This window comes from Pseudopodoces humilis, chromosome 14 (genome assembly GCF_049639895.1).
Source record: "Pseudopodoces humilis isolate 2021_Gansu_Grassland_sample_001 chromosome 14, ASM4963989v1, whole genome shotgun sequence".
NCBI lineage: Eukaryota > Metazoa > Chordata > Aves > Passeriformes > Paridae > Pseudopodoces > Pseudopodoces humilis.
In genome coordinates, this window is record NC_142213.1 from 18384409 (window position 1) to 18407064 (window position 22656).

At 38.5% G+C, this 22656-nt stretch overlaps 1 protein-coding gene across 2 annotated transcripts in view; it reads right to left on the bottom strand.

Annotated features, from left to right (window-relative positions):
- The window catches only part of LOC102107979 (transcription initiation factor TFIID subunit 4-like), a 145169-nt gene that overhangs the window by 53104 nt on the left and 69409 nt on the right, over positions 1-22656 (bottom strand). For both annotated transcript variants that reach the window (XM_088062161.1, XM_088062160.1), the window contains one exon: positions 16978-17034. In XM_088062161.1, the coding sequence (XP_087918287.1) occupies positions 16978-17034 (57 nt within the window). The remainder of the gene's footprint in view (positions 1-16977; positions 17035-22656) is intronic.

Sequence of the window (22656 nt, forward strand, 5' to 3'; positions counted from 1 at the left end):
GATTTTTTAAATGGGATTTTTAAAACAATTATCCTTATAGCTACAATTTTATCCCCTTACTACTCAAGACTATATACTGTCTGAACTGATTTATATATATAGATATATATATAAATATTATAGTCACAGGTTTAATTTTCTTGGCAGTATCCTTAACAGCTGACTCATAAAAAATCGAAAGCATGAAGAATTTGAGATTTGGCTTTAAACTCTTGCAATTTTTTAGCATACTGGGTTGCATTTTTTGATTTTCCAAATAGAATGCACTATCATTTATTTCTTAACTTAAGCCCTTTATTTCTGCTACATTCCAACCATTTCTTAAGCTACATGTTCCTAGAGTAACACAGGGTATAATAAATACTTAAGGAAGATATGCCTCAGACACCTCTGAAAGAGTTCTACAACGATTTTTTTTGTCCTTCCAGTACCTTTAATCATTACATTCCTTCACTCCTCAGAATCTGTTGTTTGAGCTCCAATATTGTTTCTCTGGTTTTGGTTATATTATTCCTCAAACCATTTATCTCCACTAGCACCAGTTCCAGGCTCTCCTATGCTAAACTGTTGAGACACATCTGTTTTAAACCTTGGTATTTGTTAGGTCCTGTAATAGTGGCTGGCAGATTTGCCAAGCCAAATTTGATCAAAGGGTTTCAGAGGCACAGAGAACTGGGCAGGACCAGCACTACTAGAGCTGGCAACTTCCTGCAGTGTCAGGAACTTACCTGGAGTGAGAGCAGAAAAAAACTCTGAAAAAAATTCCCTAAGATCTGTTTGTTTGTTATTATCATTTGTAATTTTATTTTGGAACAAGGCAACTATGAGCAATCATGAATCTTCTCAAGCTGCTCCTCAAAGGACACGAGACAGCATCAGTCAGACTGGGAAGAACACGAGGCAAAGAGCTCAGTGGCTTTACTCAGGGGTGTAAAGTTCAGGAGCAGCCCATGGAACATCCTCACTCCCTCACTCTGGGAGAAAGATGGGATAAGGTATTTTCCCAGGCCCTTTGTTCATCTAACTGGAGGTTTACTATCCTCCCCAGGTTTCTAGGATTGTCTTTCCCCCTGGAGTTAGACACTGTGTGAGGACTCAACCTGATGTTTTGGAATATAAAACACAGTGAAAGCTGTGTGGAGGTCGGTCATGTCTAGAGTTACAGACTGTAGCAATAAGAACAAAACCTGTTGAGCTGTGGCTTTGGGACAACTGACAGAAACACTGGCATGTGGGAGGATACTCAACAAAGAGTTTGCTTTTTTAAAATCATGCACTGGAAAATATGAGTGCAAGCACTAACTCCCAAAGGCTGTGCTGCCCACTAACACACTGCTCAACGTCGGACCAGAACGTGAACCAACTGCTCTGCTTTTCACATGCTGAAGTATCCAACAAACCTTTCTGAAAATCCCCTTTAAAGAATCTGCTCTTGTGTCTGAGCTATTTGGATGGTGAGAACTCTCCCTCTTCCAACTCTGTGTTAGTGCTAGGGGAGTCTGATCAGGAATTTTATCTGCACCATCTTCTCTGTGCATCAGGAGTTTCAAGCACAGCACGGCCTTTTGTTACTTTTATTTCTGCTCATCTCTGGCACACACTTGAAATATCAATTAATTAAAAATCAGTATACCAGAACTACACCAAGAAGATGGAAGAAGTTCTTGGCTGGTCTATCAACGAAACCAACTGAAGGCTGAGGCACACAGGAATATCTCATCTTCCTAGAAGTGAAGAGTGGTGATATTTCATACCGTAAAGTCTCGCATCAGCCTGAAGCAGTTTCCCCATTTTTTTTCCAAATAAGTATTTCTATTTTTCAGTAAAATTTCTCTGGCTATATGCCATTAGCACAAAACTTCAGGATAGCAGAAATTTTAAGTGCATTTAAAATAGCAGTTAATCAGAAATTCCAGTAAGAGGCTTTATTAACTAGATTATTCCAAAAGAAAATGCCCAGATTTTGATACCAGTCCTCTAGCATTCTTATGGGAAATCTGCATCTTGAAACTGCCAGCCTCATTTGAGGAAATGAGGCAAACGTAGCAATCTACTAAAAATCATTTGGCTGTAATAAGTAATTTTAATCAAATAGTTAGAGAGAATGGCATTGGAGTTAATGTCTGAAGTGTCATAAACAGATGGGAAATGTGCAGTGTAGCGACTGGTTGTGCACTTTTAACGCAATATCCTCTTCTGCAGTCTGGATTGTGGTTTGATCAAGTCTAAGTGACACGACAAAAACAAATTTAATTTATTCTGAAACTCTATTCAACTAAAGAATACACAATACAGCAAGTATGCTACTCTGCTGGAAAGTGAGGTTTGAGGCAGAACACCAGGAACAAAAATAGCCACACGCCCACCACCTTCTTCCCCTTAAAAGTTGTGGGGGTAGTGCTGGGGGTTCACTTGTAAAATGGAAGTTCCACTGGGGATGCAAAACAAGCTTGAATTTAAATAATCTACATCTTTTCTATTTTAGGTTTAACTCTAGCAAAACTGCTACTGCTCATTTGTGCTGCAGATCAAGGGAACAACACACCACAGTGTGGGGACAAAATATTTCAAGCAATTTCTCAGACACTGACAAGTAGTAAATTAGGGAATCTTGTAAGTACAATACAGTAGTCATCCCCTTCTATTGATCACATATAATTTACATCTTACAAAGATGTGAATTCTTGCATTCTCACTCCACAAGGAAAATCTCAATGATTTATTCATTTCAAATAAAAAATAGAAGGTAGATGAGAAGAATTACTTCACAGGCTGTAGCTTTCTCAGGGCACTAGTGCTAGGCTCTTCTTTCGCACTGCCCGAAGGGCCTTTGTGTGCAAGTCCCTCTAATTAACAAGGTGAATCATGCAGCAGTTCCCTAATTAGTGAACATGACAAGCCAATGGAAACAAGCAGACAGACCTGGCGTACAGATATGGTCAACAAAAGGCACGGCAATACACCATTAAAAAATGCCTATTTCATGTAAATAAAATAGCAAGAGAACTAGCATAATGCTTAATTTTCCTTTTCATGTTTTATGCTTATTCCTCATTTATTGCAGATACAAATAACGACACAATAAATCAAGGTTTCCAACTGCAAGTCACACCACCTCTCCAAAATCAAAGACTACTTATCCTACGTGAACAAGAATCTGCTTAAGGGGCATTATTTGTTTTCTCTCTTGTTTTTCTGCTTTAAAGAACTGCAGTTACATTAAGCTTAGGACTTTAAGAATCCTTTAATTAATTCTATTCAAAATTATTTTTTCTTTAAATCCTTTTTCACCAATAGATGAAAGGAGTGCAATAGTTGCACTATTATTGCAGTATAAAAACTCCTACGTTCCCAACATGTCATAATTTCTACCTTTTGTATGAGGATAAATAAATAAGTGAATAATCAAAGGATACGATTTGCATTAAAACGAAATGAGATGATCCTCTTTCCAAGTAAAATGTTTTTAATTTTTCACTCTTCCTTCTGCTTTTCCTAAAACCACTCATCCCATCTCCAAAACAATACAAGGGGGTTAATTAATTTTCAATTTATTGCATATTGAACCTTTGATTTAGATTTTTATAATCCTTCAGCACATTACAAGTATAAAATGTGTAAAATGTGTGTCACCACCAGCAGAATATAAGTCTTCACAGAAAAAACTCCACTGTGTTTTTTGCTCTCTATTCCTTGGCATATTATCATAAGTAAGGAGAACTACAGATTATATCCTCATTACAGGCTCCTCTTTCTCACAGTCTTGGGGGGAAAAAAAATCTGACTTTCCTCTTCAAATTTTAAAGATAGAAGGGTAGAACTTCCTTATGTTCTAAAAATGATGTTCAAAATACTAATGTCTAAAACCCCCACATTTTTCTGACCAGTCCAGTTTTAAAAATCTGGAAATTAAAATACTGTCCCCTGAGAAGTAATTGTCTATATGCCTTAAATGTTGTTCTTTGGCTAGAAATTTGAAGATTTAACGATATTCCATGACAGAACTGACCATCTGTTTCAAAGCAGTTTTAAATTCACAATAAACACCACCAGAGATCACAAGGAGAACACTGGAATCACTGCTGTTCGCCGTGTTCATTTCCCCCCTCTCGTCTGTGCGCACTTCCCAACTTCCCTCGGATCCCTGCCTAGGACAGCTCCAAAGCCAGGCTGGAAGTATCTTCTTTTAACATCAAGGCACGATGGATAATCTGCTAACAACTGAACTCTGATCTGCCATATGCAGGCAGGAAGGATTCAGCAAACAGCCTGTCACAAACGCTTACTGTCGCACGGAGGAGTCGCCAGAGCAGCGGGCTGTGCTCAGCCCGGCCGCGCCATCCATGCCACACACAGCTGCAGCTGCATGGCAGCCCCTGCACAGGCCAACACTGCATTCAAAACCTTCCCCTTCTTACCTGTGTCTTCAATAAAACAAGGCTGGGCATGGGAAATAGATACTGAACAGGCACGCCCAGAAATCAATGCCAAATCACAAAATTTGATTGACTGCAATTGATTTTTAAATAAATTGAATACACGGGTTATTTTATATAAACAATTGGAAAAGTGTTTTGCATTTAAGCAAAAATGTTAGGTGCAGCTGATAACAGTAAATCCTAATTGTCCACAGGAGTTGATATGAGATTATATCTAATACCAGAGGGGCAAATTCTGTTTGTTTTGAATACTGCTACTGATGTCAATAGAGTTATTCCATAGGTACAATGGTGTGGCAGAAGAATTCAATTATTACATTTAAATGTAAGGGACACACATTTAAAAAGTGACAGGAGCAAAAATGCACCCAGATTTACACAGGGTAAGAATAAAAATCTCCAACACAAAACATTCTCATACTTGCTACACAGCCTACCACATGTCCTCAGCATTCCTGAATGCTGGAATGCCTGCTAAGGCAGACATTTCCTTACTCTTTGGATTTAGGATGTTTGTTTTTCAAATTTCAATACTTCCCAGAAATTATTACTCCATAGATGAATATTTTTTAACTCAGGAATTATTTTTAAAGCCTCAGTTAAAATTACCTGAGGATATTTTTGAAATGTGAATTTATGATATTTTTTTTCTTTTGTATAGCTGAGCAGATCACAGAAATCACCATATATTGTAAAGTTAACAGAAGCATATATTGAGAAATTGAAGAAATATATGCATTTTAGACAGAATAACAATGTACAAGGTATTTAAATAATGTAATAACTCTCTATCCAAATCATCTAATAAATACAGAGCAGAACACTGTCACATATTAGTGAAACCCAGCACCTTGTACTGAGCACCATGACTGCACACAAAACATACAGAAGTTTACTTCAATAGTTAAGCATCTCTGTGTAAATTACCAGAGTAAACCTTGACAAAACTGGGACAAAAAAAAGCTCTCAAGAAACTTTGCCAGTGTCTCATGGCCTCACGTTACCTCTCTCCTCTGCTAAAATTCAGAGTACTGTTTGATTTCTGCACCCTAAAATAAGGTACAAGTTTTCAATCTGAGACTTAATTACAGAAGCTCATAGGGTGAGCTAATGGAGCTTCATATTCCTTAGGTGTTTCCATGCAACCTGAAGGTCTGTATCACACTATCTCACAGTCACCTAGATCACTAAAAAGGTAAAAACATGAAAAAGGATGCAAAAAAGAGGGAGGAAAAAATCATTCCTTACTTTTGTCTTCTGACACACCTTAGTACACAAGAGATTCCTGCACATACTGCTTAAGAAGGAATGACTGAACGTGGGCTCCCTTAAGGCTAAGGGCTCTAGGAAAACACAGATCACACTTGCCCAGAATTTAAATACAGATATTGAAAGTAGACAAAATTATCCTATTTCTCATAAAAACATGCTCTCTTCTCCCCAGCTTCACCTGTAGCATGTTTCTGGTAGAGTGAACATTCTGCTCCTCTCCTGTTGTCCTGAACACAATTAACACTTGAGTTTAGTACTTATGTTTATTTTCCCATTTAATATTTTTGACACTTTCCTAAAGCTTACTCAAATTATCTGACACGTTTGCCAGATATGAGCTCTTCTGCCAGGACAGATTTTTTTATTATTACTTTTTTTTTTCCTAAATAATAGATTTTCAAGCACCTCTCCACATGAATATGGCTTTTGGCCATTAAGAGAAATCTTCAGAATCTACATGCTGTTATTTCTGTTTTGAGAATATAAATGTCTGTTCTGGATATAAATACATTATCTACTGATGGAGGGAAAGACACAGCGGTGTAAGAGGCCTACTCTGTTCTTCATGGCTGTGCAGAGTCAATAAACCCATGAACTGTAATTGCATCACACTGTTTTTCAACTTGCTTCACTTCAACCCTACCCAATACTGAAGTATCAGTTTTCAGGAAGCTATAACACCTCACTGTAGACACTCATCAGCATAAATGCATGTAATATACCTTCCCATCCCAGGAAATCAGGTATTTATGACCATTTCCATGGAAATCTGGAAGTTAACCACCAATTCAGCAGCAATTTGTAATACTGAATGAAAATAAAACTCCTATAAATCGTGAATCAACTGCTCAATAACATTAAAAATACATTAATACCTTTCAAGAGTTTACATTTTAGAGAGAATCATACCTACCTTTAACGAACATATTTGAGGGGAAAACAGTCTATATTGTGAATGACAATAACAAATTTTATTTATTTAAAAGATTACTACTGTAGGATAACTAATTTTTCAGGGTATGTTGAGCAGTATCTCATTATTCAGCAAAGATGATGTAACTGCTCTTTCACAGGCTGACACAGTATTTTTTAATAAGACTAAACTAAAAATAGGACATAGCACTACCACACCTTTCAGGACCTCTGCATGTTACTGCCCAGCCACCTAGGTTGTAGTTTCGAGAAGAGCTGCATAAAAGCTAGCTACAGTCAGAAATGCTGAGTGTTTAGTCAACCAAAATGGACTTTTTACCCTACTGTTAATGTTACTAAATAGTCTCAAAAATGGGTCGATGAGAAAGTTTTAAATTACTCTGTTTAAATTTTTACTACTGCAATTTGAAATTTTGCTTTAACTGTGCTCCCATGAACTCTTTCATCTTCAACTAACAGGTTAGAAACAGATCCCAGGTTTTATGAAAAGCAGCATGCTGGATGAAATGTGTACATCCCAAACGAGGTGCTTGCTGCCCTTGGGAGAACACAGAACACGTGAACACCCAGGCAGACTGCGGCCAGGAGAGGGCTGTGCGGAGCAGGGGGAGCTCTGGGGGTGCTGTGGGGCTCACACCAGAGGAGCTGGGGCAGGAACACGGGATGGGCACCCAGCCTGAGGGGACAGGGACACACAGGAGCTGGGATGTGCACAGGATACAGGAGCAGGGATGTGCACAGGATACAGGAGCTGGGATGTGCACAGGATACAGGAGCTGGGATGTGCACAGGGACACACACAGGAGCAGGGATGTGCACAGGGATACAGGAGCTGGGATGTGCACAGGACACAGGAGCTGGGATGTGCACAGGACACAGGAGCTGGGATGTGCACAGGGACACACACAGGAGCAGGGATGTGCACAGGACACAGGAGCTGGGATGTGCACAGGATACAGGAGCAGGGATGTGCACAGGACACAGGAGCAGGGATGTGCACAGGGATACAGGAGCAGGGATGTGCACAGGGATACAGGAGCAGGGATGTGCACAGGGATACAGGAGCTGGGATGTGCACAGGGATACAGGAGCTGGGATGTGCACAGGGACACACACAGGAGCAGGGATGTGCTCCCAGCCCAACACAGGGACACAGGAGCAGGGATGTGCTCCCAGCCCAACACAGGGACACACAGGAGCAGGGATGTGCTCCCAGCCCAACACAGGGACACACAGGAGCAGGGATGTGCTCCCAGCCCAACACAGGGACACAGGAGCCGGGCGCTTCGCCCCCGTCCCCTCGGGCAGCGCATGTGACGCGAGCGCCCGGAGGATCTGGGGGCAGATGAAAGCTGGCAGCTGTGGCTGCCTCGGGCGCTCCAGGCTGCCAAACAGGGCTTACAAACACGTTAGCTCAGCAGCAGAATTAAAGCCCTCATTCAGGTTTGTTTTGGAGTGAGAAACCAATGCACACAGAGGGGATGGGGGAAAATTTGCCCTGCAGACTTAAGCCTAAATACACCTTGACCTCCCCCTGCAAGCTGCTACAGAGCAGAGCAGGCTTGACAAAGGGACCAAATCATCTAAATAATAATTTATGTTGTTGTCCAAGCAACCTCCTCAGTTTCTGACAAGCAGACACAGCTGACATTTGCTGCCCTCTACTTATTAAACAGGCAATCATATTCTAAAGTGGTGTTATTCAGCCAAATTAGCACGAAAGTAAATCTGTTGCAGTGCTCAGATAAAACAGTTATGTGATTTTTCCACATTCACATCTTGCTCCAAACAAATTTTTTTCTTTCTTCTCCCCGTCTATGCCAGTGTGATAAATTGTTCTTAACAAGGTTGTTTCTACCTGAGGAGGACCCATATTTAGACAGAATACCACTGAAGCAAAAGGAGAACTGGAAATTCAGTCCTGACCTCTCCCTTGCACAGAATGATCTATCATGTGTATATATATATATATATATATATATATATATATATATACACAGAGAGAGAGAGAGAGAGAAAGAGAGAGAGAGAATGAGAGAGTGAGTTTATATTTAAATAGATTTTTTTAAAAAATTAAAATTATTTCAGGAAAGGAATTGCATTCATTCCTCACTGCTTCTTCTGGAACCTCTGGATGCAACTGTCAGTACTCAGGACAGGCAAACTCAAAACACCCTTATCACAAATCTTACATGCTAAACATGTTAAAGAATAGCTCCCTTATCTCTCCACCAAGCCTGGTTGTCCAGGCATCCAAAAGGGATTAGAAACAGAAGGCTGCCACCCTCCACTTGTTCAAAATCAAAAAGCAGTAGCACTGCTTAGTCCGGAAGGAAAACAGACACAGAAGGAAAACTACAGGAGATCTGAAGGTCTGAAGATTCTACTGTTACCACCTTCAAAAAATTCATTTTACAAGAGGAAGTTCCTGCTGGAATATTTTGCTGAAATTCAGAAAAGTAAAGTCACCTTCAGCTTCAGAAATTCTTAGCAAAAAGCTTTTACCATTCTAAACCCAAGTTCTGGAAATTCACATTTAAGTAGTCCTGTTGCTGTATAATGAGAGGCTACTTATTCCAAGAACCTTGTGCTGTGTTAGGCAGGACTCCATCAGGGTGTGTGCTCTGGAAGGCAATGAGACAACAGTGATGGCTTTCTCCTTCCCTGCCACCTTTTTTATTGCTTTAAAAAAATGAAATCTATTAGGTAGAGCAGACTTTGTAACAGGTATTGCTCTTTTGGAACTGTTCACACACAACCCAAATATATTTCACACCAGAACTAAACTCTATTTTGAAAATGAATCTTGAGTCTTCCTCGCTAGTTTTACTTGAAAATTAAGAGCACACAGTTACTCACAGTTTTGTTAAGAAACATGACAAAACAATAAATAATCACAAGAAGAAAAGCCAACTTTTACAGGTGTATACAACTATCAGTTGTTTCAATCCTCCCCATTCTCAGAGCACTAAATGGGAACCCTTTTGGTAGCAAGGCAAGAAAATCACTGTATTTAATTGGTTATGAATAGCTGCTAAAGCTTTAAACAGCAGACTGCAGCAGGACAAATACACTTGTCACACAAGAGCTAAGGAAATGACATTGCTGTTGGGTTAATCTGAAGGTTGATACCTTTCAAATACTCAGTGAGACATCAGCTGAACAAGGAACAGTGCTTGACTAAATAGCTTGCTTTCCTGTTCCTTTCTCCTGTCACACCCACAGAACCCCAGAATGGTTTGGCTTGGAAGGGAACTCAAAGATCCTCTCACTGAATGGGCAGGGACACCTTCCACTGTCCCAGGCTGCTCCAAACCCCATCCAGCCTGGCCTTGGGCACTGCCAGGGATCCAGGGGCAGCCCCAGCTGCTCTGGGCACCCTGTGCCAGGCCCTCACCTCCCTCACAGGGAAGAGATTTTCATTAAAATCTAATCTAAACCTACTCTCTGTCAGTGTGAAGCCATTCTCCCTTGTCCTGTTGCTCCAGACCCTTGTCAGTTGTCTCCCTCCACCTTTCCTGTCAGCTCCACCAGGTACTGGAAGATCACAGGTCACCCTGAAGCTTCTCTTCTCCAGGCTCCACAATTCCATTCCCATTTGGTTTTGCATAAGCCTCTGCTCTCTCCAAGCTATGCAATCTCATTTTTCGTGCTTCTAAACACCTCCCATACAAAGCCTCCCAGATCTGACATGGACCTTTGTGAGGAACAAAACATGGATCCTTCTCACACAAGGCACTCACATTGGTGTAAACCAAGTTCTAAGAATTTGTTTTCTAGGTAGCAAGTATAAAAAGGAGTGTTCTTACTTTATACTATAAAGATGGTGGTATAAAAGTAGTTTGTTACTTAAGAATAGCTGTGTATTTAGCTCCTCTATCAGTAAGACAGCATTTCCCTTTAAGAATGCTAAACCCAACAGTTTTCATCAGTCATGAAAAATAAGCATTCACGTTAACTAAACAAGAGCTGGGCAGTATGTGTATGCTGGAATAATGCATCACTACAGAATGCCACCAACTTGATTTTGTAGAAGAAAATTATTATGTTGGACAGCACTGGATTTAATTTAGATTTCTGGTAGACTAATATGGTAAGCTTGGGTCAAACTTGGGTTAGAGAAAACAAAAAATAAGCCCCAGCCCTTGACTCAGCTCTAATTAATATACATTTTACCTAAGCAGGAATAAATAAGTTGACTCAGCTGGAAGGTATCATGTCTATCCCCTGGCATTTTTCTCTCACTTATCCACTTTCTGACTCTCCATACAGCAAGGGTGACACCACACCTCAACTTCAGGCAGACAACTTGCCACAGCTTCTGCTCTAAGTCCAGGAGAACAGGGTGGAATTGTCATCACCTTCAACTTTACAGAGAGATATGCAAGAAGTTCTGCTGAACAGTAAGATTGCTATTGACCAAAGTTCTTCAGGACCTGTAGAATTCATCACAGGGCAGGACCCCATCCTTGGAAACACAGGAAATCTGGAAGACTTACAAACCAAGATCCATTTGTAATCAACTTATTAGTGGTTATGGATTATCTTGTTTCCCCAGCACCATTTGCACATGCAAATGTAATGCCATTCCTCTCCTGTCCTTGGTTGTAAGTTTTATAATTAACTTGAGTCACCAGGATTTGGGACTGTTACCATAATAAACCTGTACATCTAAAGTAATATCTGCTAAAATGACAAAAATAAACAAACCCAGCTAACACACGCAGTAAATCTGATAATGCAGCAGCATTTCCAGGAGAGTATTTTGATTGGTAAGACAGGACCACTCCTCTTTGTGGTGCAAGTTTAGTACTAAAATATTAAATCATTGCAACAAACAACTTCGTAACTCCTGAAAAATCTTGTACTCTGAAGCCAAATCCAGGGCAGCGTTGCAGGAGCTTAAACCAGATGGGAATGGTCAAAGCATTTCTCTGGTTACAAACAACAGATCTGTGATACAGGGAAAGTATTAAAAAAGTGACTTATCTGACTTTCTACATGTATTGACAAAAGGCTTTCATTCCTTCTGCATTACAGCTGTAGCACTGGTAACCTGATGCAGAAAACTATTCATGAAATAACTCTGTTCTGAGGGATCAGTGTTGCCTAAACACTGCTTCATCATTACTTCAGGTATCACATTCACAGCTTTTCCTTCTTTCCACCTACTGACACTCAGATGGGTTAGAGAGCTACATGGAAATTTAATTTAAATTTATCCCTGTTCAAGTGCCCCACTTCTCAGTGGACTGTGTTATAAGAAATCAATTTAAGATAAGACTGTTGCTTTTGAATCAATATTTTTGTGTCAGGTATGATAAAATAGGAAACTTTCTGAGACTTCTCATCACTGAGGCACTGCTTTAGTAGTACAAACTTTAAGGACTTTGGCTTTGCTGAAAAGGTGAATAAATTAACCAGCCAAAATAAAACCAAAATCCTTTTCATTTGCTTTTCATTTTCAGTAATTATGATAACTGCAGTAAACTATCATTTAAATATTTTAAAAGAAACCATTCCTACTGAGTTGATACATAAATATTAGTGTGGTGACAAGAACTTAGTGTATAACTGTTTTCCTATTGTAGTCACTAAGGATACAATGCTGGAGTTTCAGCAATTCTGCTACAAGTGAAATTCTGGGGGATTTAAAACCTCTAAGGAAATGTTAGAACCACATAACATATACATCATAGGATGCACATATGTCATTATTTTGAAGAGAAGGAATCTATAGCTTCTTCCAGATCTCCATCTGCTAACAGTCCATCTATTTTCCTGCACAAACCTCAGAAAAGGATACAGGTCAAAGCCTAAAGCTCAGCCCAGCAAGGCTCTTGTTCCAGAGGGCACTGCAAACACGGGGGATGGCAGCACCCAAGGCCAGTGGTCAGCACAATGTGCTGCCCTGCTGGGAGCATGGAGAAGCCTGTCCTCCTGCAGAACCCAACACTGCCACAGCTCCTGGCCAGGGAACGCTCCCAAACCCCTTCAGGGCCCGACAAAGGACCTTAACCAGCCCCGGGCAGCTGGGCCAAGGACACACAAAGGGCTGGCTTGTGTCTTCCCCAGCATCCACAGGCCTCTGGTATGAAAATCAACAGGTCAGAGACTTCCCTTGCATGGCTGATGAGCACATCTGAACCAGATTCCACTGGGTGTTATCTAACCTGATCTGGGGCCTGGATACATGCCCAGACATTTATGGTGTCTGGTTCAAGTTTTCATTATTGTGCCATATTCTTGGTTGGTGACGACACAAAAATTTGAACCAAGTTCATCTTTCACGATCAAGCTCAGCTACTTGACTTTAAAATTAAAACTTTTTTTTTAGGCAACAGACCCTGAAATGCAGAATATCCATTACAGAAAGGATGCTGAGGATCTTACCCTCCCTGCCTTTCCTTTTAACCATTTTTATCATTAATTACTAGGTGTTTACTCAGATATTCCTAATCTTGATCTATTCCTGATATCAGTTATATGGCCTGTTTCATGTTCTATTTAAAGAAGCTTTTTAAGGAAATTAGAGAACTCATAATTTCTTTAACTTACATTTGTGACTTCCAGACTTCATAAATCAGTGTATTTCCTAAAACTTGATTTTAAAAGCTTTAGTCATGCTTTGTTCATTGAAGCTTATCACGGTTAGTTTATCAAAACTTAAAAGTTTCAGTGATTTTCTAATCACTCTCTAACAACAGCAGACTCTGCAAAAACTTAACTATGTGTTGGTTAAAATGGAAAATTCCACTGCTCATGATTAATACACTGCTTACTATTAACTACAACAATTAATTTAAAAGTTAAGTAAAACCATTAATTAGAAAAAATAATAGGAAAGTCACATAATTTCCAACAAAACACTGTTCACAAATGATGCTACTTCTTACATTAAGTTGTACCAAGTCAGACATCTCAGAATTTGTTACAACACAATGAAACAAATAATAGGTGAAAAGCATCATTTTCCCCTGAAATGGTCACAGTGGAAAATATTTTTCAGTAGTTTATTAAATAGGTTTACCATTGAAACAATCACATGCTGTCCAATGAAAAGAGGCTGCACCAACTTAGAAGTGTGAAAGCAAATGGAGAGCTTTGAGCAATATAATCCTCCACAGGCATATTTTCCTACTGCTTTCACTCAAGTCCATTTGAAACAGGTTAATACCAAAGCAAAATAAATCACTCAAACTGAAATCAGAGCAAGTTTGCACTGACTTAACTAAAATAGTGCTAGTCTGGGTGGGAATGAAACCTGACTGTTATGTCTTGTCTCTGCAATAAGACCCTGTGTAGATGAGCCTTCCTCCCTCTGTTTGGGTAAGCATTTAAATGCAGTTTCAAGTTGATTTATGCCAATTTGGTTTAAACAATAAGTAGAGTGGTTCGAAAATTGGCTAATAAATGGATAAGATGGAGTTACAGAGAAAAAAACAATCTTCACCTAATCAAATTAATTTTAAAACATGTTCAAAGGATTACACTTATATTGTCTTCATGGCACTAAGAAGCAAGAAGGAAACTTTCAGCTGGTAGATGTTCTGTGAATGAAATTGAGCTTATCTTTTTTCTTCTTAAATTAGGAAGAAAAACAGAGAGTTATGGAACGAAGACTCCAAAATATCCATAAAGGAGAATGTTTTGGAACAAATACCCTTTCCCAGTTTTCTTTCTTTCCTCTTCATCCTGTTATCCTTGTATTGGTATCTTTATTTTGCACTCCAAGACAGCATTTTCCACAGTTCCTTCAACATTTTGAATAGTTTTTTCCTTTTATGGAAAGATTTAGAAGACTTCAAATTACTACTTTTGGTACTTCACTTTCTCTCTCTGACTTTTGTCAGTAGTGTCACTGTTCCAATTTATTAAAGTTTGAAAACTTATGGATAATCCATTATCCATTTTCAGAACATAACAGTGGTATTATCAGCTGTTCTGATGGGATGAAAAAACAAGCTATCTGACAATCATATCATCAAATAAGTAATGCAAGCTCAAAGAGCTGCAGGTTTCTTGGGTGTCCTCTTTGTGCTTTTTAAATCACTAACACCACTTTACTATGGGCCACAAGAATGTCTGTGCTAAAAGATCTTCAGGCAATAGTAAAACCACAGAAGTCATGGAATCACAGCTTCAAATCCAGCTTATTATTGAAGCTAATGGTATTTTATTCATCAGCTTATACAAAACATGGAAGAAACACAATTCCTCTCTGAGCTATGGGTCAAAAGCACATTTAAGAGTAGCCCAGCCTGCAGTGAAGTCCTGAATTTTTTTACATTTTTGTTGGCATTGATTCAAAATGTTTAATTTCAAAAGACAAAATCAAAGACAGTTTTACTAATCAGCCTTTTATACCATAAAATTAGTTTGTTTGGTTTTTTTATTTTGGCAGAACCAATATAATTTGAGACGTCAGCATATATCCAGTATCCAATGCAGAAAAAATATGAACAATCTTAAAACAACATCTTGCCAGAACCATACCACACTCCCCTTTGCAAAAGAAAATGTTTTTACTAACTAAATTTTAATATTTTAAGTGAAAGTCTCTAGAGCTTTAGAACCCTGATTACTAAAACCAGAGACACTTCTTACGGTTGCAAACATGCAGAATGAAATTCAACTTCAGAAAGAGGTGCAGTGCCAGCAAATGATGCATTTCTGTGAGCAGGCTGGGACAGCAGGCAGGGCCAGTGTCCGAGAGCAGAAGGTGCAGCTCCCAGGCTGAGGAGCTCCTGAGCTGCCCCAAAGGCAGAACTTCACCCCCACAGCGATGTGCTCCAACCCCAGAGATCTGCTCCTCACCCCTGCAGAGCCCCAGCCCTGCCGTGCCCAGGGCAGTTCCTGGACAGCCCCAGCTGCAGCAGGGCAGGGCTGCAATAGGGCAGGGCTGCAATAGGGCAGGGCTGCAGCGGGGCAGGGCTGCAGCGGGGCAGGGCTGCAGCGGGGCAGGGCTGCAGCGGGGCAGGGCTGCAGCGGGGCAGGGCTGCATCCACACACCAGCACTGCCACAGCACCAGGCTGCCTCCCAGCTATTAAGGAACAGCTGTTCCACTCTGATTACTGGGAAATGTGAGGTTACTCTCCCTGTCTTTCACTTCCTCAAGTTTCCAATGGCCAAGAAAGAATGCCCAGGAAAGCCAACACTGATGCAGCAGCAATGCATTAAATCCCAGCTCTGCTCACTCGCAGCAGCACGATACCTTCAGTTCTCAGCTCAACAGCCCTTTCTGCCTGCCATCAATTGCTCTGAGAAATCTCATTCTTCCATTGCATTCACTGGCTACATACAGAACCCAAGTGTTATTAAAATCCAGCCTCTTTTCCTGCCAAATATTTGATTACACTATTCAATTTCAATGCTTGCTTAACAAATCTGACTCTGGAAACACTAAGGCCTGGTCTAATGTTTACAAGAATTCATTTCAGCAAGTCTTACTACAAAATCACAGAATGAAATGAAGACAAATAAAACTCATCCATGTATTTGGGTTTTTTTGACTGTTATATACATAAAATCTGTGTAGTTAACGGGTCTCCAGAATACTGCCAAGAGGGAAAAGAAACAGGAAGAACAGGTCAATACAAAGGAACTTGCTATTTGCATTTTTCTGTATATCTTACCTTCCAGTGCATAATTATTACCTGCTAATATGTATATCCAAACAAGTTGGCTAAAAAGAATGGCATCATTTTGCTGAAATTGCTTTCAACTGATGGATATTTTAATCTTTCTAATTGATTTAAGTTACAACCCAATCCTAAGGCGTGAGATGCCTTAAGCAAAGGACAGTCACTCACTTATAGCAAATTAAGGTACTCTTAGAGTAACACATCACAACTTCATGGGAAATTATTTGATATTTTTTAGATTATTATAATTTAGACAAATGAGTAAACAGTCCACTGAATCACAAGGTAGAGAAAATGATTGGCAATTACATTACTTGAAAAAAATGTTACCAGAACAAAATTGTTAAGTAGCACATTTCTAAGCAAGTGACATTTTACAAAAAGACAAAGGCGCATATTTTCCACCAAAATCTAGAGCTGCTGTCATCAACAACCCAACAAAAGCTACAGCTACCTAAAATGGAAATGAAAATGTAATGTATGGAAATATTCTCTTATAAAATCTCCTTAGGCTTCACATGTATTAATGTATTAGTTTGCAAACATTAAGATCAAAGGCAAAGCAACAAATACATCCTAAAAAGTTTTTAGTCAGATTTTTATTAACGATATACAAGTAGCAAGGCATAAAAAATTAATATGTTCAAGCCTTGAAATGTCAAGTGTAATGATCTCTAGCTCTGCTTACCTCCTTTGCTTTTTGTTTCAGTCTAGCTTGCTCTGGGTCTTCTTGCCTTGAGCGACTCTACATGTTTAAAAAAAAAATGGGGAAAAAAGGTTAACAGATGGTTTAAGAACCCCTCATCTGTTGCAGTAAGTTAAAAAAAGAGCAAAGAAATAGGAACAGGATACAAGGTATGTACATGGGACACTTAAATTAATAGAAGTGCAATTTCAAACCTAATTGTTAAATGTTCAGTTGTAAATGAGATGAAGTCAAGATTTGAATTTAAAAAAACAAACCAAACAAAAAAAAACCCACCACCAAGCCAAACAAACCCCTCCACCAAAACCACAAAAAACCCCAAACAAACAAACAAAAAAACCCCAAACAAATTAAAAACCCCCAACCCACCCATGTGTTTGTCAATGTGCAAGTTTCCATACAGGTTTAGATTTCATTATTTAATACAAACAAATTTAAGCATCCAAGAGCAGAAGTTACACCTTTTCCATTATCCAAACTTTTTAATTTAAGTCCTTACAGTCACGTATTTTAAAATTTACTGTCTGCAATTAAGCTTGTATTTAGCTCTTGGTAGAGAATGTGAAGAAAACCATTGTAGAGTAGTCCCCTCAAAAGATAAACCTTTGTAATAAATATGTTACTATTTCATATGAGCTTATTTTGAGTATAGCATAGAAATACACTCTGTTAACTCCATTCATGCACTACTACTAATATTAATGCTGTCATTTTTAAAACTAGATAAATATTGCTAAATGACAACTTTTGTATTTTCCTTCAAAACCAGGAACAGCTCTAAAGGCAGATAATTTAATTGCAACAACAAGTTGTAACTTTTCTTTAGACACAGACTATTTTATAACCATATGTTAAAATCCATTAAATTTATATTTGTGCTCACTACATGTTCTCAGACTGATGGAATTCAAAACTCAAGAGGCAGATAATACACACATTGTAATTTTATAAATGTGTGATAGGTCAGCATTCAGCAAATGTTGCATGAAAAGTTGTAAGAAGCTCCAATAGTACTTGTGACATCCATGGAAAACTGTTGGTCCTGATACCTGGGAGATATAGCAGTTCTACTTCAGTATTTCTTTGAGATTTAAAGTGATATCATTTACACTACTCCTAAAGGAATATCTGTGCCCTCTCCTATCATTCTCTGCTTATTGCTATGCTGAAGGCAGACCTGAAGGCAGACCTGAAACTTGAAAGAATATTAGTCTGCAAACTTATATATTCTCAGATTTTTTTTTCCTGGTGTTTAAATGTTTCATACCATATTCTGGTCAGAATTCAAAAATCCATTAAGAAAACCAAAAGGAGATAGGTTTTAAGGGCTTACACTTAAAAGGGTCGTGTACCATTCTTGATACCTGGAGAGTGCCTTGGCTTGATTTGGCACAGAATTTCATATCCTTTCTCCTGTTAGTTTTGTGGGTGTGTGGCTTTTGTGAGTTTGGTTGGGTTTTTTGAACTGGGATTATTTTTTTCAGCTTATATAGCACCCCTATATAAAACAGTGCTGATAATGCAAAGTGACATTAAACAAAAATGAGATTTTTAGATGTGCTTGACTCTTCCACTGTGTAGATCAGCTTCACCTTCCAACACCTACAAGTGCTTTTGTGTCTGTTGGCTAAAAGGGCTGTTGGACAGGACAGTGTCTGCAGCAAAGAAATGACAAATTGAAATCTGAGATAGCCACAGACCAAATCAGACTCTCAAGTTGCAGTTGTGCCAACCAAGGAAGAAACTCCACCTCAAGACAGGCTGAGGTTCCTTCTAACTGCTGTGGCCAGACAAAAAGAAAAACGTAGATAATGTGACTTAACATAAATTTATGACCTAAATATAAATTTAATGTTCAAAGGACAAAAGGTATTTAATTAAATATGTGGGTCTGACAGAGAGTTTGGTTTCTAAATAACTTGATTCTATTTATACCCATTAGGTTAAAAACCAAACTAACAAAATCCCAGTCTGTGAGTGAGCTGCTTCTCTAGGAGATGGGCTCAGGTCAGTATTTATGAACTGAGCTGAACAAGGTCCTTGCTGTCATTCTGCAGTAACAATTCAATCACTGGAGCCTCAGTTTCTCCAGTACGATGTATGGAAAAGCACATTTAGCCCTTTTATGGGTTTTGATGATAAATTTATAAATGTACAACCGACTTCTATTGCCTTGTGAGTCTCACAGTGAAAGCAGTACAAAAACACAAAGTATTGTTATAGCACTGTATGAAGCTGAAAATTCGCCAAATGCAAAGTACAAGTTAAAAGCACGTCGGCTTTAGGAGAAAGCAGAGTGTCCTGAGAGAATCCAGCTGAGACTTCTAATATTGCTACTAACTTTCTACAAGGAAATGACAGAATCCTGGAAAACACACCAGATATATACTGTGTTTGGGGACATTGTAAGAAAAATTAAAGCAGTAGATGCAAAGTAACATTGCAATTTCCTGGATTCCAAAAGTGAAGGAAAAACTCTGCAAGTGCTACAGAGTAAAGTAACACATTTAAAAGTTGGGGCTTTTTCTTTTTTACCCAGAAACTGACCAAATAAGAGCAGATCTGGAGTTCAGGATAATCTCAACATGCAAAAGCAAATCATCTGCTCTGTGCAAACCCCCAGCTTGTTCATGGTCAATATACAATAAAAAATTATTGCAACGGTAAAAACAGGTACTCAACTCCTGAATTATGTCAAATACAGGAATCTTGTCTCAAAAATTAAGATCTAAAATACCAGGTGAAGTTAAATATACAACCCAGACTGAAGGTGAAGATAAAACTACTTTTACATTTAGAATAATGCAATGATTTTCTAGTTATTGCCTGAACCCATGCCAAAGAGCTTTTCCAAACAATCTTGTTTCAAACAAGCAGAATTCCAACTTCACGTTGGATGTATCACTACTACTAAAAAAAACTAAGGAATTTAACTCTTTTGTGTTCAGGTAAATTTTAACAGAGTCTTTTAAAAGCAGATTTGTAAGGCTGAAATGTTTTCCTGCTGGTTACCATGCCATTAAGCTGCAGAAATAAAATCATCAGCATATGGACACTAAAATGTATTAAAGGACAAGTATAAACATAACTATTTCATTAATTCTTCACTTTATGATCTAATGTAAATTATAAAAGGCTTCACCAATGCTCATGCAACACAGATTAAAGCAAATATAAGCAAATGCAAATGTCAAGCTTAAGAGAGGTGCTTAAATAAGCTTTAGAAATGTCACTGGATTCCCTTTCCACTCCATTCCACACGTGAACATCTCTCCCTTCCTCTGGAGAGTTTGCACAATTTTGCTGCTGCTCAGCTCTGTAGTGCTTGTCTACATTGTCAACATCACCAAGCAATTATTTTAGTATTTTATGCTTCCTTTGGTCAAGCTACTGACTAATCATTCCCAGCTTTTTTAAAATTGCAGTTTAACTTTTTTCTTCCAGTTAATTCATATTTTGGATTTTTTCTTCCTTTCTCCTTTCTCTCTAACGTCCAAATCTTAATATGCAGCACTCCACCTGTTTTGTGAAACATGCTTCTCCAAAATATTTTCATGCACCAGTGTTTCCTTTCTCTAAAGCTTTGGAAACACCCACTAAAATAAGAGAACCCACAAAATCAAATATTTTCAAGGACTTTATCACAATTCCTTTGCCTTCCCCTCCCTGTTCATCATGTCTTAGATCTGTAAATAAAGCAGGCTGAATTTACGTAATGTCTTTTCCTGTTGATGAATAAACACCTTTAGAAGCAAGCAAGCTTCCCATAGTAATTTCAGAGAAACCCAGTACTGATCCTAAGCAGATAACATACTTCTAAATATATTAAATGCTGTCTCTTACTGAGAATGTATTCAGCAAACCAGACTTGTTAACATTTCTCCCAAACACCAGCTATTTTATTAGACCAGAAAACCTGATATTTTAATTGTGAAGAACCAAAGTGCTTTGTGTTAGAGAGTTCTTTATCTGGAAACTGAAAACTGCATAGATCACATTAGGTTTATGGAAATACTGGACTTCCAAAGTATGAAAAGCAGCATATGTTAAATGTGTGTATTCAAAATAACAGAAATAAGGGGCTTCATTTACATATTACCAAACTCCCTAATGTTCCAAACCTCAGCTCTTCCCCTGGCTTGTGTTCAGGCAGGAGGCCACAAAAAGAGAGACATCTAATTACACATGGAAGAGTGTAGTTTTAAGGGCACTTCAGATTTCACAGAATTGTCTTAAATTAGAAACAACTGTGTTTTAAAAATTATAAAGGTATTTATAACCCACTCCATACTTAAATTCATGCACCAATTTTTTAAAAATTGGAGCATACTCTGAATCTATGCAGATGGACAGACTAAAAGTACTTCTGATGTGTTTCATTATCATAATTATTCAATACTTTGCTTGATTAATAATGTCAAAGTTGCACTGTTGCTAAATTTTTGCTCCACTAACAGAAGTTTTCTGCTGAGATTTGTATGGGCTTGAAAGTCCCAGCTTGTCACACCTGTGTTGGGAAATGTCTCACAGGGTCTGTCCTGCATTTAGCTCCATCTGATCCCAGCTAAGGCACTTGCAGCTCTACTCCCCCTTATCAATGTATACACTGGGGGTCTTTAATGCCTCAAATTCATCTTTTTTCATTAAATAAAGTTAAGAGTCACAACTGCAGGTACTGTACTATTGAGAGCCACTGCTGTGCCAACAGTTTCAATTTTAAACCATTTTTCCCCATTGATGACATTAGAACTTCACCCACGGCTGTACCAGCTTATAACTTTCACTTTTAATTAAAGAAATTAAATTGGCAACATGAAACACTTTGCTTTCACATTAGCTTTGTTAATAAAAAGTGGAAGTTAAAAGCATCATAGCTGAGGGTAAAACGCTGCTCAGTGTTACGACCATGGTGAGGTGGAATGCAAAAGCACAGGCCTGAAAAATGATTTATATTGAAATCATTAAAATTGAAGTAACAAATTCCTAAAAATTCAGAAAATCATCTCAACACAATAATTCCCATTTTGCTCTGCTCTCATCAGAAGTGAGTTCCAAGTGCTTGTGCAGGCAGAAGGCTGCACTGAATCCACAGATCTCTGAAGAGAGGGAAAGGATTAAATGGAATGACAGCTGAACTCATCTCAGACTCGGAATAGCCCTTCCAAGTCATCACAGCACATGTGTGGAAGGAAATCTGCAGCACCAAATTTCACTGATCTCTCCAATAAAAAAAAACCTTCAGCCTACAGTACTACCCAATCATCCACAGATGCTAATTAACTTTACAAACAACTCTAAACATAATTTTCCATTTACTTATGTAAATTTTCTTTTTACAGAACACACCTTACTCTTGTGATGGTTGTATGTAAGATCCCAGAACTTAACAGACTTGTGCTACTAACACATAACACTGACAATAATGGACTAATCGAACGAATATATTGGAAATTAAATTTCAACATTAATTGTATAATAAAATACACAGGCATTCAGCCAGTTTGAGCAGAGCAATTAACAGACTATTTTTAACATGATGTGCTTTATCACAGATTATAACACAGAAGTATGATTCATTAATTTTCTAAGAGCCAGGACAACCCCAAGCTGTAACTCTTTACTGTCATCACTTCAAAAAACAATTCAGAAATAAAAACAACA